The 26,061-nt window shown below is 52.3% G+C and overlaps 1 protein-coding gene across 2 annotated transcripts in view; it reads left to right on the forward strand.

The window, feature by feature from the left end:
* Window positions 1-24,573, forward strand: part of FA2H (fatty acid 2-hydroxylase) — a 66,084-nt gene extending 41,511 nt beyond the window's left edge. The window contains exons 1-7 of one of the 2 annotated variants that reach the window (XM_076053966.1): window positions 9,824-9,865; window positions 16,800-16,904; window positions 20,859-21,001; window positions 21,342-21,448; window positions 22,489-22,661; window positions 23,045-23,297; window positions 24,338-24,573. In XM_076053966.1, the coding sequence (XP_075910081.1) occupies window positions 9,839-9,865; window positions 16,800-16,904; window positions 20,859-21,001; window positions 21,342-21,448; window positions 22,489-22,661; window positions 23,045-23,297; window positions 24,338-24,417 (888 nt within the window). In that variant the 5' untranslated portion in view covers window positions 9,824-9,838 and the 3' untranslated portion in view covers window positions 24,418-24,573. Of the gene's footprint in view, window positions 1-9,823; window positions 9,866-16,799; window positions 16,905-20,858; window positions 21,002-21,341; window positions 21,449-22,488; window positions 22,662-23,044; window positions 23,298-24,337 lie in introns of those variants that run through there. The other variant, XM_032977543.2, reaches the window with a different exon arrangement.
* Window positions 24,574-26,061: the final 1,488 nt, after the last annotated feature.

Below are 26,061 nucleotides of genomic sequence, written 5' to 3' on the forward strand. Positions count from 1 at the left end.
TACCACTACCCATACCAATATCACTACCGCAACCCCTACCACTAACCCAGCTCCTATCACTACCCCTACCACTAACCCAGCTCCTATCAATACCCCTACCACTACCCCATCCCCTATCACGACCCCTATCCCTACTCCAATCCCCTATCACGACCCCTATCCCTACCCCATCCCCTATCACTACCCCTATCAGAATCTTGATTGAGACTGGAGGATTCCATAGACTAACACTACCCATAGACTAACACTACCCATAGACTCAACACTACCCATAGACTCAACACTACCCATAGACTAACACTGCCCATAGACTCAACATTACCCATAGACTAACACTGCCCATAGACTAACACTGCCCATAGACTCAACACTACCCATAGACTAACACTGCCCATAGACTCAACATTACCCATAGACTAACACTGCCCATAGACTCAACACTGCCCATAGACTCAACACTGCCCATAGACTCAACACTGCCCATAGACTCAACACTGCCCATAGACTCAACACTACCCATAGACTAACACTGCCCATAGACTCAACACTGCCCATAGACTAACACTACCCATAGACTCAACACTGCCCATAGACTAACACTACCCATAGACTCAACACTGCCCATAGACTAACACTACACATAGACTAACACTACCCATAGACTAACACTGCCCATAGACTAACACTGCCCATAGACTAACACTACCCATAGACTAACACTACCCATAGACTAACACTACCCATAGACTAACACTACCCATAGACTAACACTACCCATAGACTAACACTACCCATAGACTCAACACTGCCCATAGACTAACACTACCCATAGACTAACACTACCCATAGACTAACACTACCCATAGACTAACACTACCCATAGATCTGAAGCTTTCGTGACTGCAGGAATCCATACTCTTTAGTTCTTTCGGTAAAGTCACGTAGATAGAAAAAAAATAAGAAAAAATAAAGTGAATACAAATATCACGACGTTTCGATCGCAACACAAGCGGTCGTCAACAGGCAAAGGGTTTTGCCTCTAAAGGCAAACTCTTTATAAAGGTTTGGAGATGGCGTAGCCCAAATGTATCAGCAGCACCAGGAGCATGGGCGGGGCAGCAATGCCAATGCAACAACAATGCCAATGCAACAACAATGCCAACAACAATGCCAATGCAATAATGCCAATGCAAATGCACAATGCCAATGCAAATGCACAATGCCAATGCAACAACAATGCCAATGCAACAACAATTCCAATGCAACAACAATGCCCATGCAACAACAATGCCAATGCAACAACAATGCCAATGCAACAACAATGCCAATGCAACAACAATGCCAACAACAATGCCAATGCAATAATGCCAATGCAAATGCAACAACAATGCCAATGCAACAACAATGCCAATGCAACAACAATTCCAATGCAACAACAATGCCCATGCAACAACAATGCCAATGCAACAACAATGCCAATGGGGCAGAGGGCCGCCGAGAAATCCCTGCACCCCGCTCCACACACCACACTGCTGACGGTGGAGGCTGATTGACGAACAAACACGAGTCAAGCCACGCCCCAAAGTGGTTGGACAGGTGTCGTCAACCACTTGTTGGTGGTGACGATGATGACGACGACGACGATGTTTGTGCGGTGGAGGTGATGGAGTGACTCTGCTTAATGGGGCTGTGCATGGCAGTGGTGGTTGTTTGATGCAGGGGTGTGCCGGTGGGTTGGTGGTGAGTTGTGTGGGTGGGTGGGTAGGGGGCGGGGAGTGCTGGTGGCGGGGGGCTCTCGCTCGTGTCGGTGAAACTGCGCGTTCACTCCTCGCGTGAGCCCCGCAGGGCCCTGATTGGGAGTCCCACGAATGGGCCACTCCCTCCCGTGTGCGTCCTGCTTCTCTTCACCTCTTCCTCCCTTCGCCCCTCTCGTGTCCTGTCGCCCTCCCCCGCCCTCTCTTGGCAGGGCCACCCAGGCATTGGTGTAGATCAGTGGTTCTTAACCCATGCCTGTCAACCCCTTGTCAGTGTCTACCTTATCACAGACCAATTCAGATCTTATTGGTCACCCCTTGCCCCTTATAAATCTCAACGTTCATCCTACAAAGTCCCATCACAAGGGAGAAACACAAACAAATCGACAAAAAAATGTGTGCCCGTATTCAAACGGCTGTACACTGCATGGACCTGAACTCAGTTTGCCTGTACAAGAATACGGCCTGAACCTTATTGGTTGACAGCTTTGTTAACCTTTCCTGCACCCCGTTGCGTCTCATTCGTTACGTTTACAATGTTAATACATAGATGGGGTTTGGTGAAACAATGTGCTTGTACTTACGTGCCCGTGCATAATTTGTGTTTTCGATTATTTACCTTCTAGAAAAACAAATCTGTCCATGTCCCGCTAACCCCAGAAAGGGCATCTCACAGCCCCAGGAGGTGCGTGCACCCCAGCTTAAGAACCACTGGTGTAGGGTTAGAATGTCACGTGGCTACTCCCCCTTCTTTATTCATAAGCGATTAAAACACATGGGCCCCCCCCTATTGGGCCCTCTTTTGTATGAGTTGCGGGTCACATGGGCAGTCCTGCCCCTTCAGTACCTGGCTGTCCGCTGGGCCTCCCCTAGGTCGATTCAGCCGTAAATAATCACCCCAAAGATGTTCAGTGTGGGTGTATAATTTATGTTTGTGACGCTGCGTTTGGCTCGGATAATCGTCACTGGCGTTGGCCGTGAGCGGGAATCAAACTCTGGTCGCTGGGATGGTCGCGCAGAGCGCTAACCTCTGTGCCACCGCTCCCCTCTCTGGCCAAACGCACACAGGCAATGTTGCTGACGGAATGCGCGGTGTTTGTTACGGCCTGTTGGCTCGTGATGGAAGATTTGTCATTTCTTAGATCCCCGTGCGCTCGTGTTTGTATGTATTTAGAACTTCTATCGCACTGTACTTCTCCAACTGTGCTAATCGGAGGTGCGGGGTGGGGGGGGTACAACAAACTAAACACAAATAACTTCTAAAGAAATTAGTTTTCAATGCTTTAAAGTGGTGTCTTGTGTTGTAGTGTATATAGTGTAGTCTGTGTCGTATGTATGTATGTTGAACTTATTTCGCACCACATATATTGCCAACTGTGCTAATCGGAGGTGCGAAGGAAGGATACGGAACTAAACGCAAAAATCCGTTTTAAAGAAATTTACTTTCAATGTAGTGTAGCTGTGTCTTGTTTTGGTGTGCATAGCATAGTCCGTATAGCGCAGTATGTATGTTGAACTTCTTTCGGACCACCGTACGTAGCCAACCGTGGTAACCGCATTAAACCAATATGATTATTGGTGTTTGATGTCACCAAGAGTCATATCGGCATCTGCGTACGCGGAGTCCCAGGCGGCGATGTTGTGTCCGTGCCGTGCGGCTGGTTGCTTCGTGACGTCAGGCGCGCGCGTGCGCGTGCGTGCGCGTGCGTGCGCGTGCACGCGCGAGAGTTTTACTACGCAGGTACACAAACATTCGTGGCTTAATCTGTACAAGACAAATACAATTTATACGCCGCCTGTAAATGCAGCTGGAACTATTTATTTGCACCACCAAAGACAAAGACCAAGCCTGGCCGCCTTTGTCTCCCAGTGCCGATGTTTACACACCGCACCAGGTAGTCATTTTAGGCTGAGTCGACCTAGGGGAGACCCAGGACCGGTTCAGATAATCGTCAGCGGTGTTGACCGTGAGCGGGAAACGAATTTGGGTCACCAGGTTCGTAGCATAGCGTGCCAACCGTTACACTACCCACCCCCTCCCGTTATTTATTTACACTACCACCACCACCACACCCTCGACGAGCAATTAGATAAATAGTTTAAGTTCAAGTTTATTTAGTGTAGCTAGGTGAGAGCCCTAGAGAGACCGGGCAGAGAGTGGATCTGGGGCATCAGTCTGCCAGCTTCGGCCGATGATTGCTACTGCTGTGCTTAGTCCAAATTTAGTTCATTGCAGGGCTCATTTCAAATCTGGTAAGTTTGGACCGTGACACCCACCCCCCACCACCCCCACCCCCCACACCCCCCACCGCCCACCCCCACACCCCCACTCCATCCCCCCACCGCGCCACCCCCCACCCCCCGCGATGGACAAATTTTTCCAATGACGTCGGGGGACCGTTTAACGTCCGCCCGTCGTAGCACCGTTCCGGTTCACCGTGGTATTAACCAGGGTGGCCGTCTGATTCCTCCCGTGAACCTCCCAACAATCGGTGCCCAACCACTCTACCTCTCTACCACTCTACCACTCTACCTCTCTACCACTCTACCTCTCTACCACTCTACCAGTCTACCACTCTACCTCTCTACCTCTCTACCACTCTACCACTCTACCTCTCTACCACTTAACCTCTCTACCACTCTACCTCTCTACCACTCTACCACTCTACCACTCTACCTCTCTACCACTCTACCACTCTACCTCTCTACCTCTCTACCACTCTACCACTCTACCTCTCTACCACTCTACCACTCTACCTCTCTACCTCTCTACCACTCTACCACTCTACCTCTCTACCACTCTACCACTCTACCTCTCTACCTCTCTACCACTCTACCACTCTACCACTCTACCTCTCTACCACTCTACCTCTCTACCTCTCTACCACTCTACCACTCTACCACTCTACCTCTCTACCACTCTACCACTCTACCTCTCTACCTCTCTACCAGTCTACCACTCTACCACTCTACCTCTCTACCTCTCTAGCGCCCTAGCGCCCTAGCGGCCTACCACTCTGCTGCCGAGCTTCATCACCACCCCAGCTGTCATGATTCCGGGCGACGACTTTGATTCGATTATAATAAAAAAAAATAGTTCCAGAACCGAACGAGGGGAACGCAGGTCACGACTGCGTAACATGTCGGTGCGAACCCCCCTCGGAAAGGGGACCTGCTGGAAGCACCTGCAGCCCTGGCCACCATCGTAGTCGCGATGACGACCGGGAGTAGCGTACTTACAGACGATGATGACCGGGAGTAGCGTACTTACAGACGAGCGTACTTACAGACGATGACTACCGGGAGTAGCGTACTTACAGACGATGACGACCGGGAGTAGCGTACTTACAGATGATGACGCCTGGGAGTAGCATACTTACAGACGATGACTACCGGGAGTAGCGTACTTACAGACGATGACTACCGGGAGTAGCGTACTTACAGACGAGCGTACTTACAGACGATGACGACCAGGAGTAGCGTACTTACAGACGATGATGACCGGGAGTAGCGTACTTACAGACGATGACTACCGGGAGTAGCGTACTTACAGACGATGACGACCGGGAGTAGCGTACTTACAGATGATGACGACTGGGAGTAGCATACTTACAGACGATGACTACCGGGAGTAGCGTACTTACAGACGATGACTACCGGGAGTAGCGTACTTACAGACGATGACGACCGGGAGTAGCGTACTTACAGACGATGACGACCGGGAGTAGCGTACTTACAGACGATGACTACCGGGAGTAGCGTACTTACAGACGAGCGTACTTACAGACGATGACGACCAGGAGTAGCGTACTTACAGACGATGATGACCGGGAGTAGCGTACTTACAGACGAGCGTACTTACAGACGATGACGACTAGGAGTAGGGTACTCACAGACGAGCGTACTTACAGACGAGCGGATGAAGAAAAGGGGAAAAAAGGGGAGGGGGGCGCTAATGTTACCAAACAAAACCAAAAATAACATAAACGCGATATCCGAGTTTTTCAATTTCAGTTTCCCCTCGGAGCAGCGGACGTCGTGAATTTGACAAAACGGCGCAGCGCGAAGTGTCTCCATCCCCTCTCCCCGGCCGTCGTCTATCCGACTTTTATTCCTCATTTATACTGGTAGGAACGAAGTTGTGAACTGAGTGTACCAGCCTGCAATAGATTAATGTGTCCATCCGTCCGTCCCCTTTCAATACTTTAACGAAGTGAAATCTCGTTCTGTTGGGTGTAAAAAAAATCAGCAATGGACAGCGCAGAGACTTGATATGTCTTATACTGGTAGGAATAAGGATTTCACCATTCCATTCCTCTACAGAGGTTAATTTGTCCGAAGAACCCTCAACGATTTTGAGGGCAAAAAGGTGGGAAGACGCTCTCAAATTGCACAATTTTACGTAGCAATGTCATAAAATTGCGCAAAATTCCAATGTTCCTACCAGCCCACCCTGCAGGGACCTGTTAACAGCCTCGTTTGCGCTTTTTCTCGTTTAAGTCGTGCAGTTTTGCCCCCTTTCCGTTGACCACCTCGTCGCTTGGCAAGGGGGGGAGGAAGGGAGTCTTTTTGCTTGCAACACCTCGCTGACCTAGTCAAGGAGCGTAAATGACCATCGCGCAAACTCCTCCGGTGATCATCCTCGCAGCAGCAGCAGCGGCGTCAGCGGCGTCAGCGGCTTCTGGCTAAGCCGTCGAACAAAGGCGGCGGCGGTCACCGCATCGCGCTACGCTTTCAGATGCGCTTCCGCGGCCGTCTGGAACGCTCTTCCCTCCGATATTCGGAAGCCCCTGGTGCGATGCACTTTTAAATCATCATCCAGGTTGACAAACTAATTTCTGTAGAACTGCCTTTTGGTTGAGTTTGCTGTCGTTTCCTCCGCACCCCCGATTTAGCATGTTTGGTTACGTACAGTTGTGAAAGAAGTTCAACATACGCACAGAGTCGGTAAATATGAGCGGAACAAAAGCCACACGCACTGGGCCGGATTAAGGCTGCGAGGGGCCTCGGGCTAATTGGGAGGGAAGGGCCTCTAAGTATGTGCAATCTTTTTTCATGAAGTCATCAACCGTATTTATGTATTAACCTTACGTACAGTTAATACATTTATTTGTTTATAAATCACTCGTGACACTCATTTCTTCAACGAAACCCCCCCCCCCACCACCCCACCCTCGTTGGTTCTTTCGGTAAAGTCAATAAAAATGACTAAATTAAATCACGACGTTTCTGAAGCAACACAAGCTTCCGTCATTAGGCGGGACAACCACAGCAAAACGTTTTTACTGTAGTGCGGTTGTCCCACCTGATGACGGAAGCTTGTGTTGCTTCCGAAACGTCGTGATTTAATTTAGTTATTTTTTTATTAAATTTTATTTTCACCGACGTGACTTTACCGAAAGAACCAACGAATATGGATCCTTGCAGTCACGAAAACTACAAATCTAGAATAAACCCCAGCACCTCCTATATACCTTTTTAGTATCTGTGGCAAAGTCATGAATGCCACCATCGTAACTGAAAGACAAACCCGCTCCGATGTCCATGCTACGGTCACTTGGCCGTCACTTGAACGTGGAACGGAGGGCCTAAAAGGGGGGCCTAAAAAACACGAGGGTCTCAAGGCCTCTCTTCGCCTCGTGGGTAAATCCACCCCCGCATGCCTGCACCGCGTTCGTTGAACAATGTACATACGTATGTTGAACTTCTTTCGCGCCGTACGTAGCCAACCGTGCTCATTGAAGGTTGCGGGGGGAAGAACAACAAACTAAACACAAAAGGCAGTTCTCAAGAAACGAGTTTTAAATCCAGAGACAATGTAGAAGTAATTGTTGGAGAGACACGACTTCAATAAATGATTGTTCATCTGCGGGAGATTATTGAAATCAGACGGGCCCCACACTCATTCATGCTTACATTCCTAAGACCCCTAGATGGACTTGGAGAACACCCAGAGGCGTGGGAGAAGCGATTTAAAGAACGCGAGAGGAGGATCGAGATTCTGACAGAGTGGCTACACCGATGTTTGGCGTGGTGAGAGGAGAGGAGACTGGGGAGTGAACTCCATTTGCATGCAGCTGCAACAGGGTCTATGGATCTCTGTGTGTGAGTCTATGGATCTGTGCGTGTGAGTCTATGGATCTGTGTGTGAGTCTGTGGATCTCTGTGTGTGTGAGTCTATGGATCTCTGTGTGTGTGAGTCTATGGATCTCTGAGTGTGTGGGTCTATGGATCTGTGTATGTGAGTCTATGGATCTGTGTGTGTGAGTCTATGGATGTCTGTGTGTGTGTGAGTCTGTGGATCTCTGTGTGTGCGAGTCTGTGGATCTCTGTGTGTGTGAGTCTGTGGATCTCTGTCTGTGTGAGTCTATGGATCTGTGTGTGTGGGTCTGGATCTGTGTGTGTGAGTCTATGGATCTGTGTGTGTGTGAGTCTATGGATCTGTGTGTGTGTGAGTCTATGGATCTCTGTGTGTGAGTCTATGGATCTGTGTGTGTGTGAGTCTGTGGATCTCTGTGTGTGTGAGTCTGTGGATCTCTGTGTGTGTGAGTCTATGGATCTCTGTGCGTGTGAGTTTATGGATCTGTGCGTGTGAGTCTGTGGATCTCTGTGTGTGTGAGTCTATGGATCTCTGTGTGTGTGAGTCTGTGGATCTCTGTGTGTAACAGGGTCTCTGTGGATCTCTGCGTGAGTCTGGATCTGTGTGGGGCAGGGTCTGTGGATCTTTGTGCGAGTCTGGCTATTGGCTACCTATGTGAGTATATGGCTGGCAGTTTGTGTTAGTCTATGGCTCTCAGTTTGGGTCTAACTCTCTATCTGTGTGAGTTTATGACTGTATAAGTCGATGGGCATCAGTATATAGCTCTGTGTGATTCTATGGCTATCTGTGTGATTCTATGGCTATCTGTGTGATGATATGGCTATCTGTGTGATTCTATGGCTATCTGTGTGATTCTATGGGCCATTAGACTATAGAGGAGGGAGAGAACTTTAGGTGACGGGAACCGAGAAGCGACCGTTCTTCTGGTTTGAGAGACTCGGGGCTCGACGGTGACCATGAGGGGGGGGGAGGAAGAGAGCCACTCAAGGCAGGTCAAAGGTTGTGAAACGGAACGTTACGACGGAACGTTCGACGATGAGACGGAGGAAATGCCATGGGGCCTGTTTGGCCAGGGGCACGTGTGCGCTGTGTAGTAGCAGTGGGAGGCCACTTCGTGCCGTGTTTAAAAAATATAATGAAGTAAAGTAGCCAGCAACGAGCGCGGTATGGGTATAGGAGAAAAGACTTCATGTTGAACTTCTTTTGCACCGTACGTAGTTAACCGTACTTATCGAAGGGGCAGGAAATGAGTTTTCAATCGAGATGACTTGAAAGTGCATAGTTCTCAGTGGCTTCCTAATATCGGAAGAGCGTTCCAGACGGTCCCAGAAGCGCATCTGAATGCGCACGAGCAATGCGGTGATTGAGGAAGGCCGAAGGATTGGGGATGCGACGTTGGGTGAACGATCGAGCGGCAGAACGTTCCGGATTTGCGGAATGTATCGCGCAAAATCGGCCGTTCTTTCGAGTCTCGGTATGCACACAAAAGAAGGGGTCTAAACAAAGTCGAAAAAATTGAAGGGCTGCTTGTTGTCGCTGGGTGCGGCGAGGGTGGGGTGGGGTGAGTCCCCATGCGGCGGTTCACCTCCTCATGTGGATGGATGTGCGGGCCATGCTCGCGTTGTACGGAATGGTACCAGAACTCCGATGAGCAAACAGATAAAAGATCGCCCTTTAACCGGCAGGTGACGCAACGGTGCCGGGCTCCGGGCCTAATACGCCACCGCTCTGCTCCTCCCCTTCACAAACTCGTTTTCCCCCCGCCGATGGAAATTCCTCCCCATCCGTAGGGAGCAATTTTCCAGAACGTTCACACGTGACGGCATCGGAAGGTCGTGAGTTAAAGTCCTGGTTGGGCAGGTTTTACTTGGCCTATCATCCCTCCGTGGTCGGTAAAAAAAGAAAGGTACCACTATTGAGGGCTTCTCGATAGTGCTGGTCCTATAAATGGATTCTCCCTTCTCCCCGCCCCAGTCTTAGGAATATGGAATTTCCACCACCGTCTCACCGGGTAAGTCTGTGTCCATGCATTCTGAACGTTACTCTCACACGCAGAGCGGGTGGGAAAGTGCCTGCCCCCCCCCCCCCTCTCCTCTGCTGTATGAGGGGCCAGAGGTCACCTGACAGGATCTTGGAGGTAGATCTGTGGTGTCCGCTTCCGCAACAGCGTAAGAGAGCAAATCGCAGGGCCGCACCATTTACCTGGCCCCCGTTTTGCGTCACCAAAAAAGCCAACAACAACACGGTGAAGCTGTCACCAGCAGATACGACCTGCCTCTTCCTGCCGGTTCCACTGCCGGTTCCACTGCCGCGACTTTAGTTGTTGCTGTTGTTGTTGTTGTGCGCGTGACGTTTCTGCCGCGCGTGAATTCTCTCGTGTGTGTGTGTGTGTGTGCCACCACGGCCACCACGCGCGCGTGCACGCCGAGTCCGGGCGCGGCCCTCGTCCCCACCGCGGCAACTCTGTTCCAGTGGCGCGCCTCCGCGGCGACATCGATTCGCTGGGAGCACGCGGGCGTTTGCCCAGGCGGTGTCGTCATCGGTTAAGTCAGCAAAGGGGCGCCGCTGTGGAGGGGGGGTGGGTGGGGTGGGGAGGGGGGGTGGATGGGGAGGATGGGTGGATGGGGAGGGGGGTAGGTGGGGGGATGGGGTGGGGTGGGGAGGGGGGGTGGATGGGGAGGATGGGTGGATGGGGAGGGGGGGGTAGGTGGGGGGATGAAGGGGTGTGGGGAGGGGGGTGGATGGGGAGGGGGGGTAGGTGGGGGGGATGAAGGGGTGTGGGGAGGGGGTGGATGGGGAGGGTAGGTGGGGGGGGAAATTGGCCACCGGTGTCCAGATACCCGCGAGGTCAAAGGTCACTCCGCAGTGGAACGGGTCGCAGCACTTTGCCGACGCTGGGGTGACGAGGTGCGTGCGCTGCGTGTAGGCGAGGAGGGAGGGGTTGGCCACGAGGCCCACAAGGCCCGTTCTGACCACGCGCACGCTCGCACGCACCGACCGCGAGACAACTCGACATGAACAAACACATCCACGCAGGGCGCTTAACGGCAACCTTGGTTTGTGCCGGGGGAAGGCACCGACAATTTCAGTTTTACCCCCTCCCCCCTCTCCCACGCTTCACAGCGTCTCGACTCAGCGAGGCGTCAACACACAACAAACAACATCAACACAGAATAACAACAACAACAACAACACACAACATCAACATCCTCTTCAGAAATGCACAGTTATTTGTTATCGGCCCTGAGCTGTCCACGTCTCCGTTTGTGTGCGTTCGATCCCGACCCTGACGTCTGCTGGATAGTTGAAGTTTGCATCTTTCATCATCACGGTGGCTAGGAGATGTTGACTCCCTCGCCTGGCACACAGGAGGGCACGGGTTCGATCTTGACCCTTTCTCGCACATAGAGGAATAGAGTTACATTGCCCATAGACTAACATTGCCCATAGACTAACATTACCCATAGACTAACATTGCCCACAGACGAACATTACCCACAGACTAACATTACCCACAGACTAACATTACCCATAGACTAACATTGCCCATAGACTAACATTGCCCACAGACTAACATTGCCCATAGACTAACATGACCCATAGACTAACATTACCCATAGACTAACATTACCCACACACTAACATTACCCACAGACTAACATTGCCCACAGACTAACATTACCCACAGACTAACATTGCCCATAGATTAACACTACCCATAGACTAACATTACCCACAGACTAACATTACCCATAGACTAACATTGCCCATAGACTAACATTGCCCACAGACTAACATTGCCCATAGACTAACATTACCCATAGACTAACATTGCCCACAGACTAACATTGCCCATAGACTAACATTACCCATAGACTAACATTACCCATAGACTAACATTGCCCACAGACTAACATTGCCCACAGACTAACATTACCCACATACTAACATTACCCACAGACTAACATTACCCACAGACTAACATTACCCACAGACTAACATTACCCATAGATTAACATTGCCCACAGACTAACATTGCCCATAGACTAACATTACCCATAGACTAACATTGCCCATAGACTAACATTGCCCATAGACTAACATTACCCACAGACTAACATTATACATAGACTAACATTGCCCATAGACTAACACTACCCATAGACTAACACTGCCCATAGACTAACATTACCCACAGACTAACATTACCCACAGACTAACATTGCTCACAGACTAACATTGCCATAGACTAACATTGCCCATAGACTAACATTACCCATAGACTAACATTGCCCATAGACTAACATTGCCCATAGACTAACATTACCCATAGACTAACATTGCCCACAGACGAACATTACCCACAGACTAACATTACCCACAGACTAACATTACCCATAGACTAACATTGCCCATAGACTAACATTGCCCACAGACTAACATTGCCCATAGACTAACATGACCCATAGACTAACATTACCCATAGACTAACATTACCCACACACTAACATTACCCACAGACTAACATTGCCCACAGACTAACATTACCCACAGACTAACATTGCCCATAGACTAACACTACCCATAGACTAACATTACCCACAGACTAACATTACCCATAGACTAACATTGCCCATAGACTAACATTGCCCACAGACTAACATTGCCCATAGACTAACATTACCCATAGACTAACATTGCCCACAGACTAACATTGCCCATAGACTAACATTACCCATAGACTAACATTACCCATAGACTAACATTGCCCACAGACTAACATTACCCACATACTAACATTACCCACAGACTAACATTACCCACAGACTAACATTACCCACAGACTAACATTACCCATAGATTAACATTGCCCACAGACTAACATTGCCCATAGACTAACATTACCCATAGACTAACATTGCCCATAGACTAACATTGCCCATAGACTAACATTACCCACAGACTAACATTATACATAGACTAACATTGCCCATAGACTAACACTACCCATAGACTAACACTGCCCATAGACTAACATTACCCACAGACTAACATTACCCACAGACTAACATTGCTCACAGACTAACATTGCCATAGACTAACATTGCCCATAGACTAACATTACCCATAGACTAACATTGCCCATAGACTAACATTGCCCATAGACTCACATTGCCCATCGACTAACATTGCCCATATACCAACATTACCCATAGACTAACATTGCCCATAGACCAACATTACCCATAGACTAACATTGCCCATAGACTAACATTACCCACAGACTAACATTGCCCATAGACTCACATTGCCCATAGACTCACATTGCCCACAGGCTAACATTGCCCATAGACCAACATGAGCCATAGACCAACATTACCCACAGACTAACATTACCCATAGACTAACATTGCCCATAGACTAACATTGCCCATAGACCAACATGAGCCATAGACTAACATTACCCATAGACTAACATTGCCCATAGACCAACATGAGCCATAGACTAACATTACCCATAGACTAACATTGCCCATAGACCAACATGAGCCATAGACCAACATTACCCACAGACTAACATTACCCATAGACTAACATTGCCCATAGACTAACATTGCCCATAGACCAACATGAGCCATAGACTAACATTACCCATAGACTAACATTGCCCATAGACCAACATGAGCCATAGACGAGGACCTCCCCCTGCGTCTGTTTTACTGTGTACGTGGCTTGTGGCGCGTGCAGCCTGGGGGGTGGAGGGGCGGGGGGCGAGGGGGGGGTGACGGCTCCTGGCACGCTGGGCGTGGTTGACGCACGCGGCTCCGAGCAGTCACGTGCGCCGTCAGCAGTCACGTGCGCCGTCAGCAGTCACGTGCGCGTGACTGAGTAATGGGATGGGGAGTGGTGGCGCAGCGGTTCCAACAGTCTGGTGCAGGTTACACGGGGGACCTTTATCTTGTGTGGACAGGTGTGGCCTCACCTGTAAGGTGATTGAGGAGGGGGGGGGGTTTCCTTTGATCTTAGCCAGGTGGGGGTGGGCGGGGGGTTTGAACGTTAGTGGGGGGTGAACGGTGGCGCAGCGGTTAGCGCGCTGCGCTACGAACCGCGACCACCAACAGTTCGATTCACGCCCACGGCCAATAACAATGACGATTATCTGTACCGGTCCTGGACTTCCTCGTGGTAGACTCGGCCTCAAATGAGTACCTGGTGCGGTGTTTAGACTTCGTCAGTCGGGGGTGGCAGGGCGTGGTACAGGTCACCCCACCCACTCCCTCGTGTGCCGTGTCGGCCTTCACAGCTGCCCCAACTGCACTTTCCCCAACAGTCTGTTACGGCTATATGGGAGAGGGGGAGCCTTTGTCTTTGTTTACGAAAGCTCAAAGTTGCACTTGTGAAGACCGTGGAGATGCCAGGCGGATGATACCGGCAGATACACACACATAGCTCTAAACTCATCACATTGTTCACCAACAACAACCATGTGTGGTCCTAAAAGGAAAACGGTAAATATCTATATATATACCGTAGCAAATGATTGAGGCAGTGCTATTGATGAGCCACTTCGTTGAGCTGTCATTTGTGGCCAGGTCGCTTCTGAAAAAGAGCTACATGGCTCAAGTGGGCATTGCCCGGTAAAAAATACAAAGTTAACAATTTAGTTTCTTTACCCAAGGAAGTCGCACCGAGGCCAAACATGCCAACGCAGGAGGTGTATTTATTTCGCCTTCCGGACGAGGAAACCGGAGAATTCAGAACACGGGGAGAGAATGCAAACGTCCGTACAGCAAGGGCGGCGCCCGAGTTGGGAATCGAACCCGGGTACCTCTGTCCTCATTGCTGGGTAATGCCTTGCTGTGGAGGCGGGCGACGTCTTGCAGGATCCGCCAAATCATTTGATGCCGGTGCTGCGATCCGCTGTGCTTTGTGCACCACTGCCGACACAAACGCCCCGACTGATTTGTCACTAAAACCGCGTGGCCCTTGACAGTGTAACAAGTGGCCATTTGTTACGTGTAAATACATTGTCAATTGTTGGTCTTATACTCCAGAGGATGCGGTATAATGCACTCATATTTTCTCGGAGCACACGCGAGGGGCGTGGGTAGCTGAGGTGTCAAAGTCATTTTGATCACACAGAGGGCCTTGCGGGCATCACGTGGCTCCGCTACGGTGTTTGGAACCCCCCAGCGCTGTCACCACCAAAGAATTTGCTGTGTAATGTGGAATTCGGGCACGGCGGTGGCGGTTACGCTGCACGCGCCCTGTGATCCAGCACTGGCTGCAGAAGCCAGGGTTGGTGGATCGCTGCTGTGAAACTCCCCCTTCCCGTGGGTGGGCGTGCAGGAGGCGCCGTACCCCTGGCTCGCCAGGATAAGGCGGTAGGACGACTGTGGACTCCACCTGTGTCCCTCCTGTACGGTTGTGGGGATCGAGTGTTTCCCCCTCGCACGGCGTTGGGTTTCTCCGGCTGCTCCGGTTTCCTACCACGTGTGACCAATTCATTAACCGGCCGATAACACCGGCAGCTCGTCGCAAGTTGGCATGATCCTCTACTTCCGTTTGAGGCTCAACGAGGACACGTGACTGTGAGCTGCCAAGCCTGCCAGCTCCGCCCACTTGTACATGAACACGCCCACTCAACTGCTAGCCCCCCACGCACACTGGCAGCGATCTGGAGGCAGAGGGACTCGTGGAGAGAGAGATACCGAAGCCAAGTCCAGACGGAAGGACAGAAAAGAGAGAGAGAGAGGTGGCGAGACAGAAAGAGAGACCGATTATGAATACACAGAAAAAGAGATGTGGACATCAGGACATTGACACAGACAGACACGTGGAATAAGGTGACCGGTACCTCGCCCTATTCTCACCAGACCTCGCCACACCACACCTCACTCACCACACCGATCGTAAGCACAAACAACAGCCCGCAGAGTCTTACCCCATCACCCTTTCTACCAGACCTCACCCCCACGCATCGTCACCGACCCTCACCATCAGAGCCCAACTCACCGTGCCTCGACCCACGAGGCACCGCTGTTGATCGTCTCCACCGCCCCGCTGCACCGTCCCCCCCTCCATCACGCTTCAGACGAGACGCCTCGCGGTGACAGCAGTGTGAGACGCGGCGCGATTGATCAGAGGTGTAGAATGCACTTGAGGATCAGAATTTCTTCATGCTGGAGGAGGAATCCGATGAGCCATGAAGCTCTTTATGTTCACAAATGGTCCAGGAGGGGCACGGGGTCAGAAAGTTACAGCAACAACAACAACAACAAACAATCGAAAACACGATAGGCATGCAAGATGTTGACTACCTCGCGTGGTATTCAGGAGGTTGTGAGTTTGATCCCGACCCTGTCGCCCGCTGCTGTATAATTGGAGATTGTCTCTCTCTCTCTCTCCCCGTGGTCGCGTGGATTTTCCCCTCCACATTTCGAATCGCACGTTTCGAGTGTTTGGCCGCTGTGCATTCCCACGTTATAAACCACTTAATTGGGCTATCATTTGTGATGGGCAAGTTCAATTCTGACAAACGGAGCTAGCTGAGCGGCCCAGACCGCATGGGCCTTACCCCAAATAGACAGGCGTCAACGTCGGGATCGAACTGGAGAGATCTGTGTTCACATCCTGCGTTTGATGACCGTGGGATATGTTTCTCTCTTCCGGAACGACGCCTGTGTATTCTGCCGTTCGATTTTCCACGCGCGTCTACTGTGTACGTACTTATGTGTTTATCCGCCGAGCAGAGGGGACATTTTAGTGAACAACTCGAACGAGAAGGGCACGGCGCGAGTTGGAAGCCCGGTAGCCACCGGGGCCCAGCCCGACGTATACCGGCAGTGTCACGGCAAACATCACGTAGCAGGAAATGTTCACCGGTAAACTCACGTGACCCCCCCCCTCTCTCACCACCCCCCCCCTCGCTGCTTGTGTTACAGCCAACCGTCACTGAAAGCAACGGAGTCAGCAGTGAACATTCCGGTTTGGAACCAGATACTTCGACGGATATCGAAGTGACTTACAAGACCGTATCAACAGAAAATGTACGTCAGTGTCAGTGGTGGTGGTAATGATGCTGTGAGTGGTGGTGGTAATGATGCTGTGAATGGCGGTGGTGGTGGTGGTAATGATGCTGTGAATAGTAGTGGTGGTGGTGGTGGTAATTATGCTGTGAATGGTGGTGGTGGTAATGATGCTGTGAATAGTAGTGGTGGTGGTAATGATGCTGTGAATAGTAGTGGTGGTGGTAATTATGCTGTGAATGGTGGTGGTGGTAATTATGCTATGAATAGTAATGGTGGTGGTGGTAATGATGCTGTGGTGGTGGTGGTAATGATGCTGTGAATGGTGGTGGTGGTGGTAACGATGCTGTGAATGGTGGTGGTAATGATGCTGTGAATGGTGGTGGTGGTAACGATGCTGTAAATGGTGATGGTGGTGGTAATGATGCTGTGAATGGTGGTGGTGATGGTAACGATGCTGTAAATGGTGGTGGTGGTAATGATGCTGTAAATGGTGGTGGTAATGATTATGTAAATGGTGATGGTGGTGGTAATGATGCTGTGAATGGTGGTGGTGATGGTAACGATGCTGTAAATGGTGGTGGTAACGATGCTGTGAATGGTGGTGGTGGTGGTAATGATGCTGTGAATGGTGGTGGTGGTGGTAACGATGCTGTAAATGGTGATGGTGGTGGTAATGATGCTGTGAATGGTGGTGGTGATGGTAACGATGCTGTAAATGGTGGTGGTGGTAATGATGCTGTAAATGGTGGTGGTAATGATTATGTAAATGGTGATGGTGGTGGTAATGATGCTGTGAATGGTGGTGGTAACGATGCTGTGAATGGTGGTGGTAATGATGCTGTAAATGGTGGTGGTGGTGGTGGTGGTAATGATGCTGTGAATAGTGGTAGTAGTAATGATGCTGTGAATGGTGGTGGTAATTATGCTGTGAATGGTAGTGGTGGTGGTAATGATGCTGTGAATGGTGGTGGTAATGATGCTATGAATGGTGGTGGTGGTGGTAACGATGCTGTGAATGGTGGTGGTGGTGGTAATGATGCTGTAAATGGTGGTGGTAATGATTATGTAAATGGTGGTGGTGGTGGTAATGATGCTGTGAATGGTGGTGGTGGTAATGATGCTGTGAATAGTGGTGTTGGTAATGATGCTGTGAATGGTGGTGGTGGTAATGATGATGCTGCTGGTGGTGGTGATGATGCTGTGGGTGGTGGTGGTGGTGGTAATGATGCTGTGAATGGTGGTGGTAATGATGTTGTGGGTGGTGGTGGTGATGATGCTGTGAATGGTGGTGGTGGTAATGATGCTGTGGGTGGTGGTGGTGGTGGTAATGATGCTGTGGGTGGTGGTGGTAATGATGCTGTGGGTGGTGGTGGTGTTGGTAATGATGCTGTGGGTGGTGGTGGTAATGATGCTGTGGGTGGTGGTGGTGGTAATGATGCTGTGGGTGGTTGTGGTGGTGGTAATGATGCTGTGGGTGGTGGTGGTGGTAATGATGCTGTGGGTGGTGGTGGTGGTAATGATGCTGTGGGTGGTGGTGGTGGTGGTAATGATGCTGTGAATGGTGGTGGTGGTGGTAATGATGTTGTGGGTGGTGGTGGTAATGATGCTGTGGGTGGTGGTGGTAATGATGCTGTGGGTGGTGGTGGTAATGATGCTGTGGGTGGTGGTGGTAATGATGCTGTGGATGGTGGTGGTGGTGGTAATGATGCTGTGGGTGGTGGTGGTAATGATGCTGTGGATGGTGGTGGTAATGATGCTGTGAATGGTGGTGGTGGTGGTAATGATGCTGTGGGTGGTGGTGGTGGTGGTAATGATGCTGTGGGTGGTGGTGGTGGTGGTAATGGTAATGATGCTGTGGGTGGTGGTGGTGGTGGTAATGGTAATGATGCTGTGGGTGGTGGTGGTGGTGGTGGTAACTCCCTCATCGTCATGTGACTAAAGAGCTCCACAGCTCATCGGATTCCTCATTCTGAACTCCGAACACATTTTGTGGAGTAGGGAGTTGTGGGGAGGGGGACAGACCCTTGGGGGGGGGGGGAGGAGGCATCGGGCAGCGTCTTGGTGGCTTCTGATGAACAACGTCCTCGTCGCCCGTGGCTGTCGGTCTCGGTTGTGTAAGACGAAGAAGACTCGTAGCGCTCCACGGTGAAACGGCAGCGGCAGCTCGCTGCCGGGGTGACTTGGCGCGGTTGGGGGGGTCACGGGCCAACGTTTCGCACCGAGGGAGATGGGCGCCCTAACGTGGTCGAGCCCCTTTGATGTGCGCGAAAGCTGGGCCGCTGACGTAATTTGTGACGGCAAGGGCCGGCAGTTAACTTGTAAAGGAAGATTAATCATCGCAAACTGGAGCCGTGTGCGTTCGGTCTGACACTCCGACTCGTGCGGCGCCGAATGAGGAGTGAATCGTTTACGGTCACTGGGTGAGGATTTACGAATCGGAGGTGCGACCTGATGATTCCGCAAGCTGTCTTTTTTTAGCGCGCTACGATTTACAATGTCCTGCTTTGTGATGCACGCCCCGTTTCACAACATCTTACATTTAGAGATGGGGGGGGGGGGGGTGTCGGCAGGGGGGGGGGGCATATAAAGAGACAGCTGGCGCCACTGCGAGGCGTCCTTTCAAACGACGTGGTGGGATATTGGTTTGCCCATCGTGGGATGAGTATTTCTCTAAAGCAGGGCAGGTGGTGTGATGGTGCTGCCCTCTGCTGTGTGTGAGCCAGATGTCACGCGTGACCGATGAATCTCAAATCTCAAGCAGCTCTCCCACAGGGGCAGCTGCCGCATGCTTGAGATTTGTCGTAAGGCTGTCTGAGACGCCCCCAGCGTAAGAGAGGGCAGCCCCCCCATACCGATCCACCCCCTCCCCCCTCTCCTGACCTCCCCCCCCCCCCCACTTTCCTCCTCCCCCCCGGGCCCCACCGATCCCCATGCAACGCTCGCGGGTGGTGCTTTATGTAAGTGACTCCGAAGTGACGGTGGTTTTGGGGCTAAACCGGTGCTGTAAACGTTGCAACGTTGTCCCGACGTTCGCCCGACCAACGTCGTCCCATCTTTTGTTTAGAGGTCAACCCCGGCTGGGATTTGAACTCGAGGCCCTCGCAGCTGTCCCATGTCCCCGGGCCCGCCAATGATGCCGCCCGCGTGTCAACTCACGGCGGGCGCGTGTACGCCCGTGTGTGTACACACACACACACAGGCGCGTGTACACCCGTGTGTGTGTGTGTGTACACCTGCATTACGAACCCGGCGACCCGGGTTCGATGCCCGCTCACGGCCACCAACACCGGTGACGGTTATCTGAATCGGTCCTGGGCCTACCCCCCTAGGTCGACTCGGCCTCAAATGAGTACCTGGTGTGGTGTGTGAACGTCGCCATTGGGGAGACAAAGGTGGCCGTGCGTGGTGCTGGCCACCCACCCTCGTGTGCTGTGCCAACCTTCACAGGTGCTACTCGCTAACAGCACTTGCCCCTACAGTATGTTAATGCTACACGGGGGATCTTTGTCTTTATGCGCGAGTCAACTCTGATGACCTGTCACGATTAAAATTAAGGTGACACAAGGCGTCATTGTTGGGACAGGGATTTTTACGGTGGTGAAATCAGTGAGGCGGGGATTTACCGTGGTGAAATCAGTGGGGAAGGCATTTTACCGTGGTGAAATTAGTGAGGTGGTAATTTTATGACGGTAAAAAAGTCGTGCCCTTTCTGAAACGACCACGACACTGCCCTGGCCACAATCCAGGGCCTTTTGGTGGCTTTGGGCTAAGTGCCTGGGCGCACGTGAGTGGGCGGGCGGGTGAGCGGGCGAGTGAGCGAGCGGGTGAGCGAGCGGGCCTGTGAGAGAGTGGGGGTGAGCGGGTGAGCGAGCGGGCTTGCGAGAGAGCGGGTGAGCGAGCGGGCTTGCGAGCGGACGAATGGGTGAGCGGGCAATTGGGAGAGTGTGTGCGTCATAGTTTTGTTCCCGGCAGGACCTGGTGGACTGGAGCAAGCCGCTGCTGTGGCAGGTGGGGCACCTACGGGAGAAGTATGACGAGTGGGTGCACCAGCCGGTAGACCGGCACATCCGCCTGTTCGGCTCTGATCTCGTCGAGTCTTGGACCAAGACCTCATGGTGAGTGGGGGGAAGTGGGTCGGGTGGGGGGAGCACACACAATGGCGATGTCAGCTGATAAAACCCCCAAATATATTTTTATATTTTTTTAGTTTACCAGGTAAGGCCCACTGAGCTGCATAGCTATCTTTCAGAAACAAACTGAATATCACAAATGAAAGCTCAACAAAGTGGTGGCTTATCTTAACGGGGCAATGTATAGCAGTCAAATACTCTTAATGCACGTTGATTATAAATGTGATGGAAAAAACGTGACCGGCAGTGCTGGATGAAGCTAGTGGGCGGGGCCTGTTGCATTTGTTATAAAGGGGCCCTAAATTAAAAAAACACGTGTGTCCAGGTACGTGGTGCCTAGCGTGTGGCTGCCGGTGGTGCTGCTGTGGAGCGTTTGGTGCAACCGGGAGTTGGCACGTGGTGACACGGCCCTGCACCCTCCGCTGCTGACCGGTGAGTGCGCCGTTCGCTCGCCCACGCACGTGCCCACATGCGTGCCCACGCACGTGCCTACACGCGTGCCCACGCACGCCAACATGCACGCCCATGCACTTGCCCAAGCAGTTTCCAACTTTATTAATTCTGGGTCACTGAGAATGAAAATGATGCTTTAAATTATTGATTGGCTCTAGTTTTCAAGATAATGCTCCTGGGTCGGTATATACGACCCTTGGCTTGGGAATGGCGGATGATAAGTGAGTTATAAAGGGAAGGGATCTCAGTTTAAAACAGAAATGACTAAATACATATTTGACTGGATCTAAGCATAAATCTATGACTGGGTTTGGGCAGTACTTGCTTTTTAAGCAAAGCAATGAATGAGGCAACCTGAACCTGGAATTACATCATACATGGATGATGCAGCATAACTAGGCCTACATCCCCCTGCTGAACAAATCGCCCTATATCAGCTCTAGAAATCACAGTGACGTGCTCTCTTATTTGTCAATGTTTGATTTTGCAAAGGGACACATTTCTGTTTAGCCAAAGTGAGCAGAGGTGTCTCGTACTTGTGTGAACAAAGCGGATAACTTCTGCTATGCTTGTGGTGAAGTGACTTTTGCATCACAAAGCACAGTATAACCACTATGGTTAAGAAAGCCCATCACCTTTATTTTGGCTGCAAAAAGCAGCGGCCACATACCGTAAACGCATGACGTTGACTCTAAATGTGGAGGGGGAAAGTGGAGGACCCGGAGAAAAATCTACGCGACCACGGGGATAACACGCACACTCCACATATACAGGTGTCAAGGTCGGAATCGAACCCACGACCTCCTGTGTGCCGGGTGAGGTAGTTAACATCTCGCCACCGTGGCGCGCGAGGCAAAGCCGGCCGGGCGTGGTGCTGGCCCACCCCTCCCCCTCGTGCACCGTGCCGGCCTTCATAGGTGCTGCTACCCCGCTTAATAACAACACTTGCCCCAACATTCCGTTAAGGCTTCACGATGGTGGCGGTGGTGGTGGTGATCTTTGCCTGTTTGTCTTTGCAGGTGCGAGTGTGACCGTGGGGCAGGAGTGGTTCCCCCTCCTCTTCCTTCTGGGCATGTTCATCTGGTCCTTTGTGGAGTACAGCCTCCACCGCTTCCTCTTCCACATGACCCCGCCCGCCAACAACTACTACCTCATCACGCTGCACTTCCTGCTGCACGGACAACACCACAAGGTGAGCGACCATGACCCCCCCCCCCTCTCCTCACCAGTCTCTCCCCCTCACCTGTCTCTCCCCCTCACCTGTCTCTCCTCAATCTCCTACCTCTCCCCCTTCACCTACCTCTCCCCCTTCACCTACCTCTCCCCCTCACCTACCTCTCCTCCATCTCCTATCGCTCCATCCTCACCTACCTCTCCCCCCTCACCTACCTCTCCTCCATCTCCTATTGCTCCACCCTCACCTACTTCTCCCCCCTCACCTCTCCCCCCTCACCTCTCCCCCCTCACCTCTCCCCCCTCACCTCTCCCCCCTCACCTCTCCCCCCTCACCTCTCCCCCCTCACCTCTCCCCCCTCACCTCTCCCCCCTCACCTCTCCCTCTCTCCGGCTGCACAGTCCCCGTTCGACGGCTCCCGCCTCGTCTTCCCCCCGCTGCCGGCGTCTCTCTTCGTGGCGCTCTTCTACGTCGGCTTCCGCCTGGCGCTGCCGAGCGCCGTCACGGGCTCGCTGATGGTGGGCGGCCTGGCGGGCTACGTGATCTACGACCTGACGCACTACTACCTGCACTACGGAGCGCCGCGCCGCGGCACCTACCTCTACCACCTCAAGGCCTACCACGTCAAGCACCACTTCGAGCACCAGAAGCTCGGTAGGTCGCAGGTCGCGGGTCGCGGCGACACCGCCGCGTGACCCCTCGGTGGTGGGCGGCGAGACTAACCCCGTGCTGGAACGGAACCGGAGAGAAATCTGAAATAACTTTGTCGGTACCGAGGCTTCCCCGGCAAGGCCGTGCGGGAGGGCGTGTGGCACAGTTTGTCGCCGGCTACCGTAGGGTGACGGCAGCGGCCGTGCTGCTACGGTTCTCTGCGGCGAGTCACGACGTCGTTAGAAATAGCGGCACTGCTGCTGCTACGTCTTTCTAAGTGAAATGGACTTGTCTCGGAACGGGGGAGAGGGTTCAGTTCTTCTTGCTCCCTTATTGTCCCCCTCCCCACATAACAGTAAAACACAACTCCGCTCGTGGTGGTCCCCACTTGGGTGAGATAGCGAACCCAATCCCCTCCCTCCTCCAGACCCAGGAGCGCAGAGTTTGGGACCTATGTCTGCGGTGGCTAGGAGATGTGAACAACCTCTCCTGGTATACAGGAGGTCGCGGGTTCCATCCAGACCCGGACGCCTCCTGCTGTATCTTTGGAGTGTGCACGTTCTCTCTGTGGTCACGTGGATTTTTCCCTGGGTCCTCCGGGTTTCCCCCTCCACATTTAGAATGAACATCACGCGTTTAGAGTGTTTGGCCGCTGTACATTTCCACGTGATAAGCTGCTTCATTGGGCGTGAAAGCCAGTTCGCTTCTGAAAAAAAAGATTTACATAGCTCAGTGAGCCTTACCTGGTAAAATGAAAACAGTTTCGTTGAAGTTCTTTCCCCCCTTATCTTCCGCTCCCCACATAACAGTACACACAACCCCGCTCGTGGTGGCCCCCACTTGCGTGGGGCAGCGAGCCCAATCCCCCGCCAGGAACACAGCGTTTCGGGACTTCTGTCCGCAGAGTTTCTGCACCGCCCCTCCCTGCGTCACCGTTTGTGCTCTGTACCGGGCTCGCACTGAAATGGAATAAAAACGTGCGTGTGCGTGGCGGGGCTGGGTGGTGGTGTACCCCCGCGTGTCTCCGTGTGTCTTGCGAGCAGGCTTTGGGATCACGAGCAAGCTGTGGGACTTCCCCTTCCAGACGCTCATTCCCAAGGAGACCTTTGAGAAGTCTCACTGACGCCCCCGCGTGGCAAACCGCTGCCACCGCCACCGCTCCTCCTCCTCCTCCTCTCGCTCCCCGTGGCAACGTCGCTCTGGGATCCCATCGGCTCGATTCTCGAGACCGGTCGTCTCACTCCGGCCCACAGCGATGGGGGGGGGGGGGGGGATACGGGGGGGGGGAATACGGGGGGGGGGGATATGGGGGGGCGGCGAGGGGTGTGTGTGAGTGGGGAGGGGGTGAACGCCACCACTTTGACCTCCGCAACATCGAGGGAATAATTTCCTCCCCCGCCCTGCCGCTCTTCTCTTTCTTACCGAGTCCGTGCCTTTGATGATGATGATTGTTAATTTCACTATTTACATATCTCCCATTCCACTGCAAAGTCCTTCACACACGAGGATCCCTTCCCTTTATGCATCCTCCCACCCTTGACCTCCCACCCTTGACCTCCTACCCTTGACCTCCTACCCTTGACCTCCCAGGCATGCCCCCCACCAACCAATATACCACTCCACCCCCCACGGTCCCTTGCCATCGCTACACCTGGCACGTCCGTCACCTGGCCCCTGCCCATCTCCGCGAGCCACCCCCACACTCACCGCCACCCCTCCCACTACCCCTCCCCCCCACCCCCACCTCGTGTGTGTATTGTAAAAAAAATGAAAAAGATAACCGGGGGGCGGGGGGGGGGAGATGTGAGATATCAAAAAAAAATGGTGAAGTGGCTAATGAGAATTAGCGGCAATGTTGCTGCTCCCCCACGCTCCCCGGCACGGCGCACTGTGATTGGCTTTTGCTCTGTGATGCGACTGATTGGCCCGTCTGCCCACCCGTGTAGATATATATAATATGTGTGTGTGCGCGTGCGTGTGTAATAATTGATTAATCGACGCATCCCGTTTATATATAATCTGCATATACACCATCGCCTCTACTTTCATGTTGGTAGTTTTTTCCCAACTCTTTTTTTTTTATTAACGCAACCAACCACCCCCCTCTCCCCGTCGATAACCGACGGGTTACGGAACGGACGCAGTAACATGGAACGGTGCACAAGCCCTCTAGCTCTGTGTTCTGCCTTGGGGGTTATCCACCAGGGTCAGCCACGGTCTGGTGATCGACCGGGGTAGGCAGGGGTCAGGCTGGGATTAGCCAGGGTAAGGTTGGGGTCAGGCTGGGGTTGGCCAGGGAAGGTCAGGTCGGGGTCAGGCTGGGTTAACCAGGGTCAGGCCGGGGTCGACCAGGCCGGGGTCAACCAGGACCAGGCCGGGGTCAACCAGGACCAGGCCGGGGTCAACCAGGACCAGGCCGGGGTCAACCAGGACCAGGCCGGGGTCAACCAGGACCAGGCCGGGGTCAGGGTGAGAGTGTGCGATGGTAGAAACGGAGCCATAATAATAATGCCTGGAAATAAACGCGCGGCACGAACCTTGGTGTTTGTGCGCTACAATAAGCTTGTGTCGAGATGGCCGTCGCCACTATTTATGACTCCTAAAGCATCATAACTTCTTTTTGCTTTTTGTTTGCGTTAAATTTATTTTAATTTAATTTACACTTTGTACCTTAATTTTTCTAACCCCCCCCCCCCCACCCCCACCACCACCTCTGTTGTTGTTTTAACAACGAAATGGGAGCAATGACGTCTGCCGACATTGAGTT

The sequence above is a fragment of the Petromyzon marinus genome, chromosome 63 (genome assembly GCF_048934315.1).
Source record: "Petromyzon marinus isolate PM22_M1 ecotype Great Lakes invasive population chromosome 63, UKy_Petmar_22M1.pri1.0, whole genome shotgun sequence".
Lineage (NCBI taxonomy): Eukaryota > Metazoa > Chordata > Hyperoartia > Petromyzontiformes > Petromyzontidae > Petromyzon > Petromyzon marinus.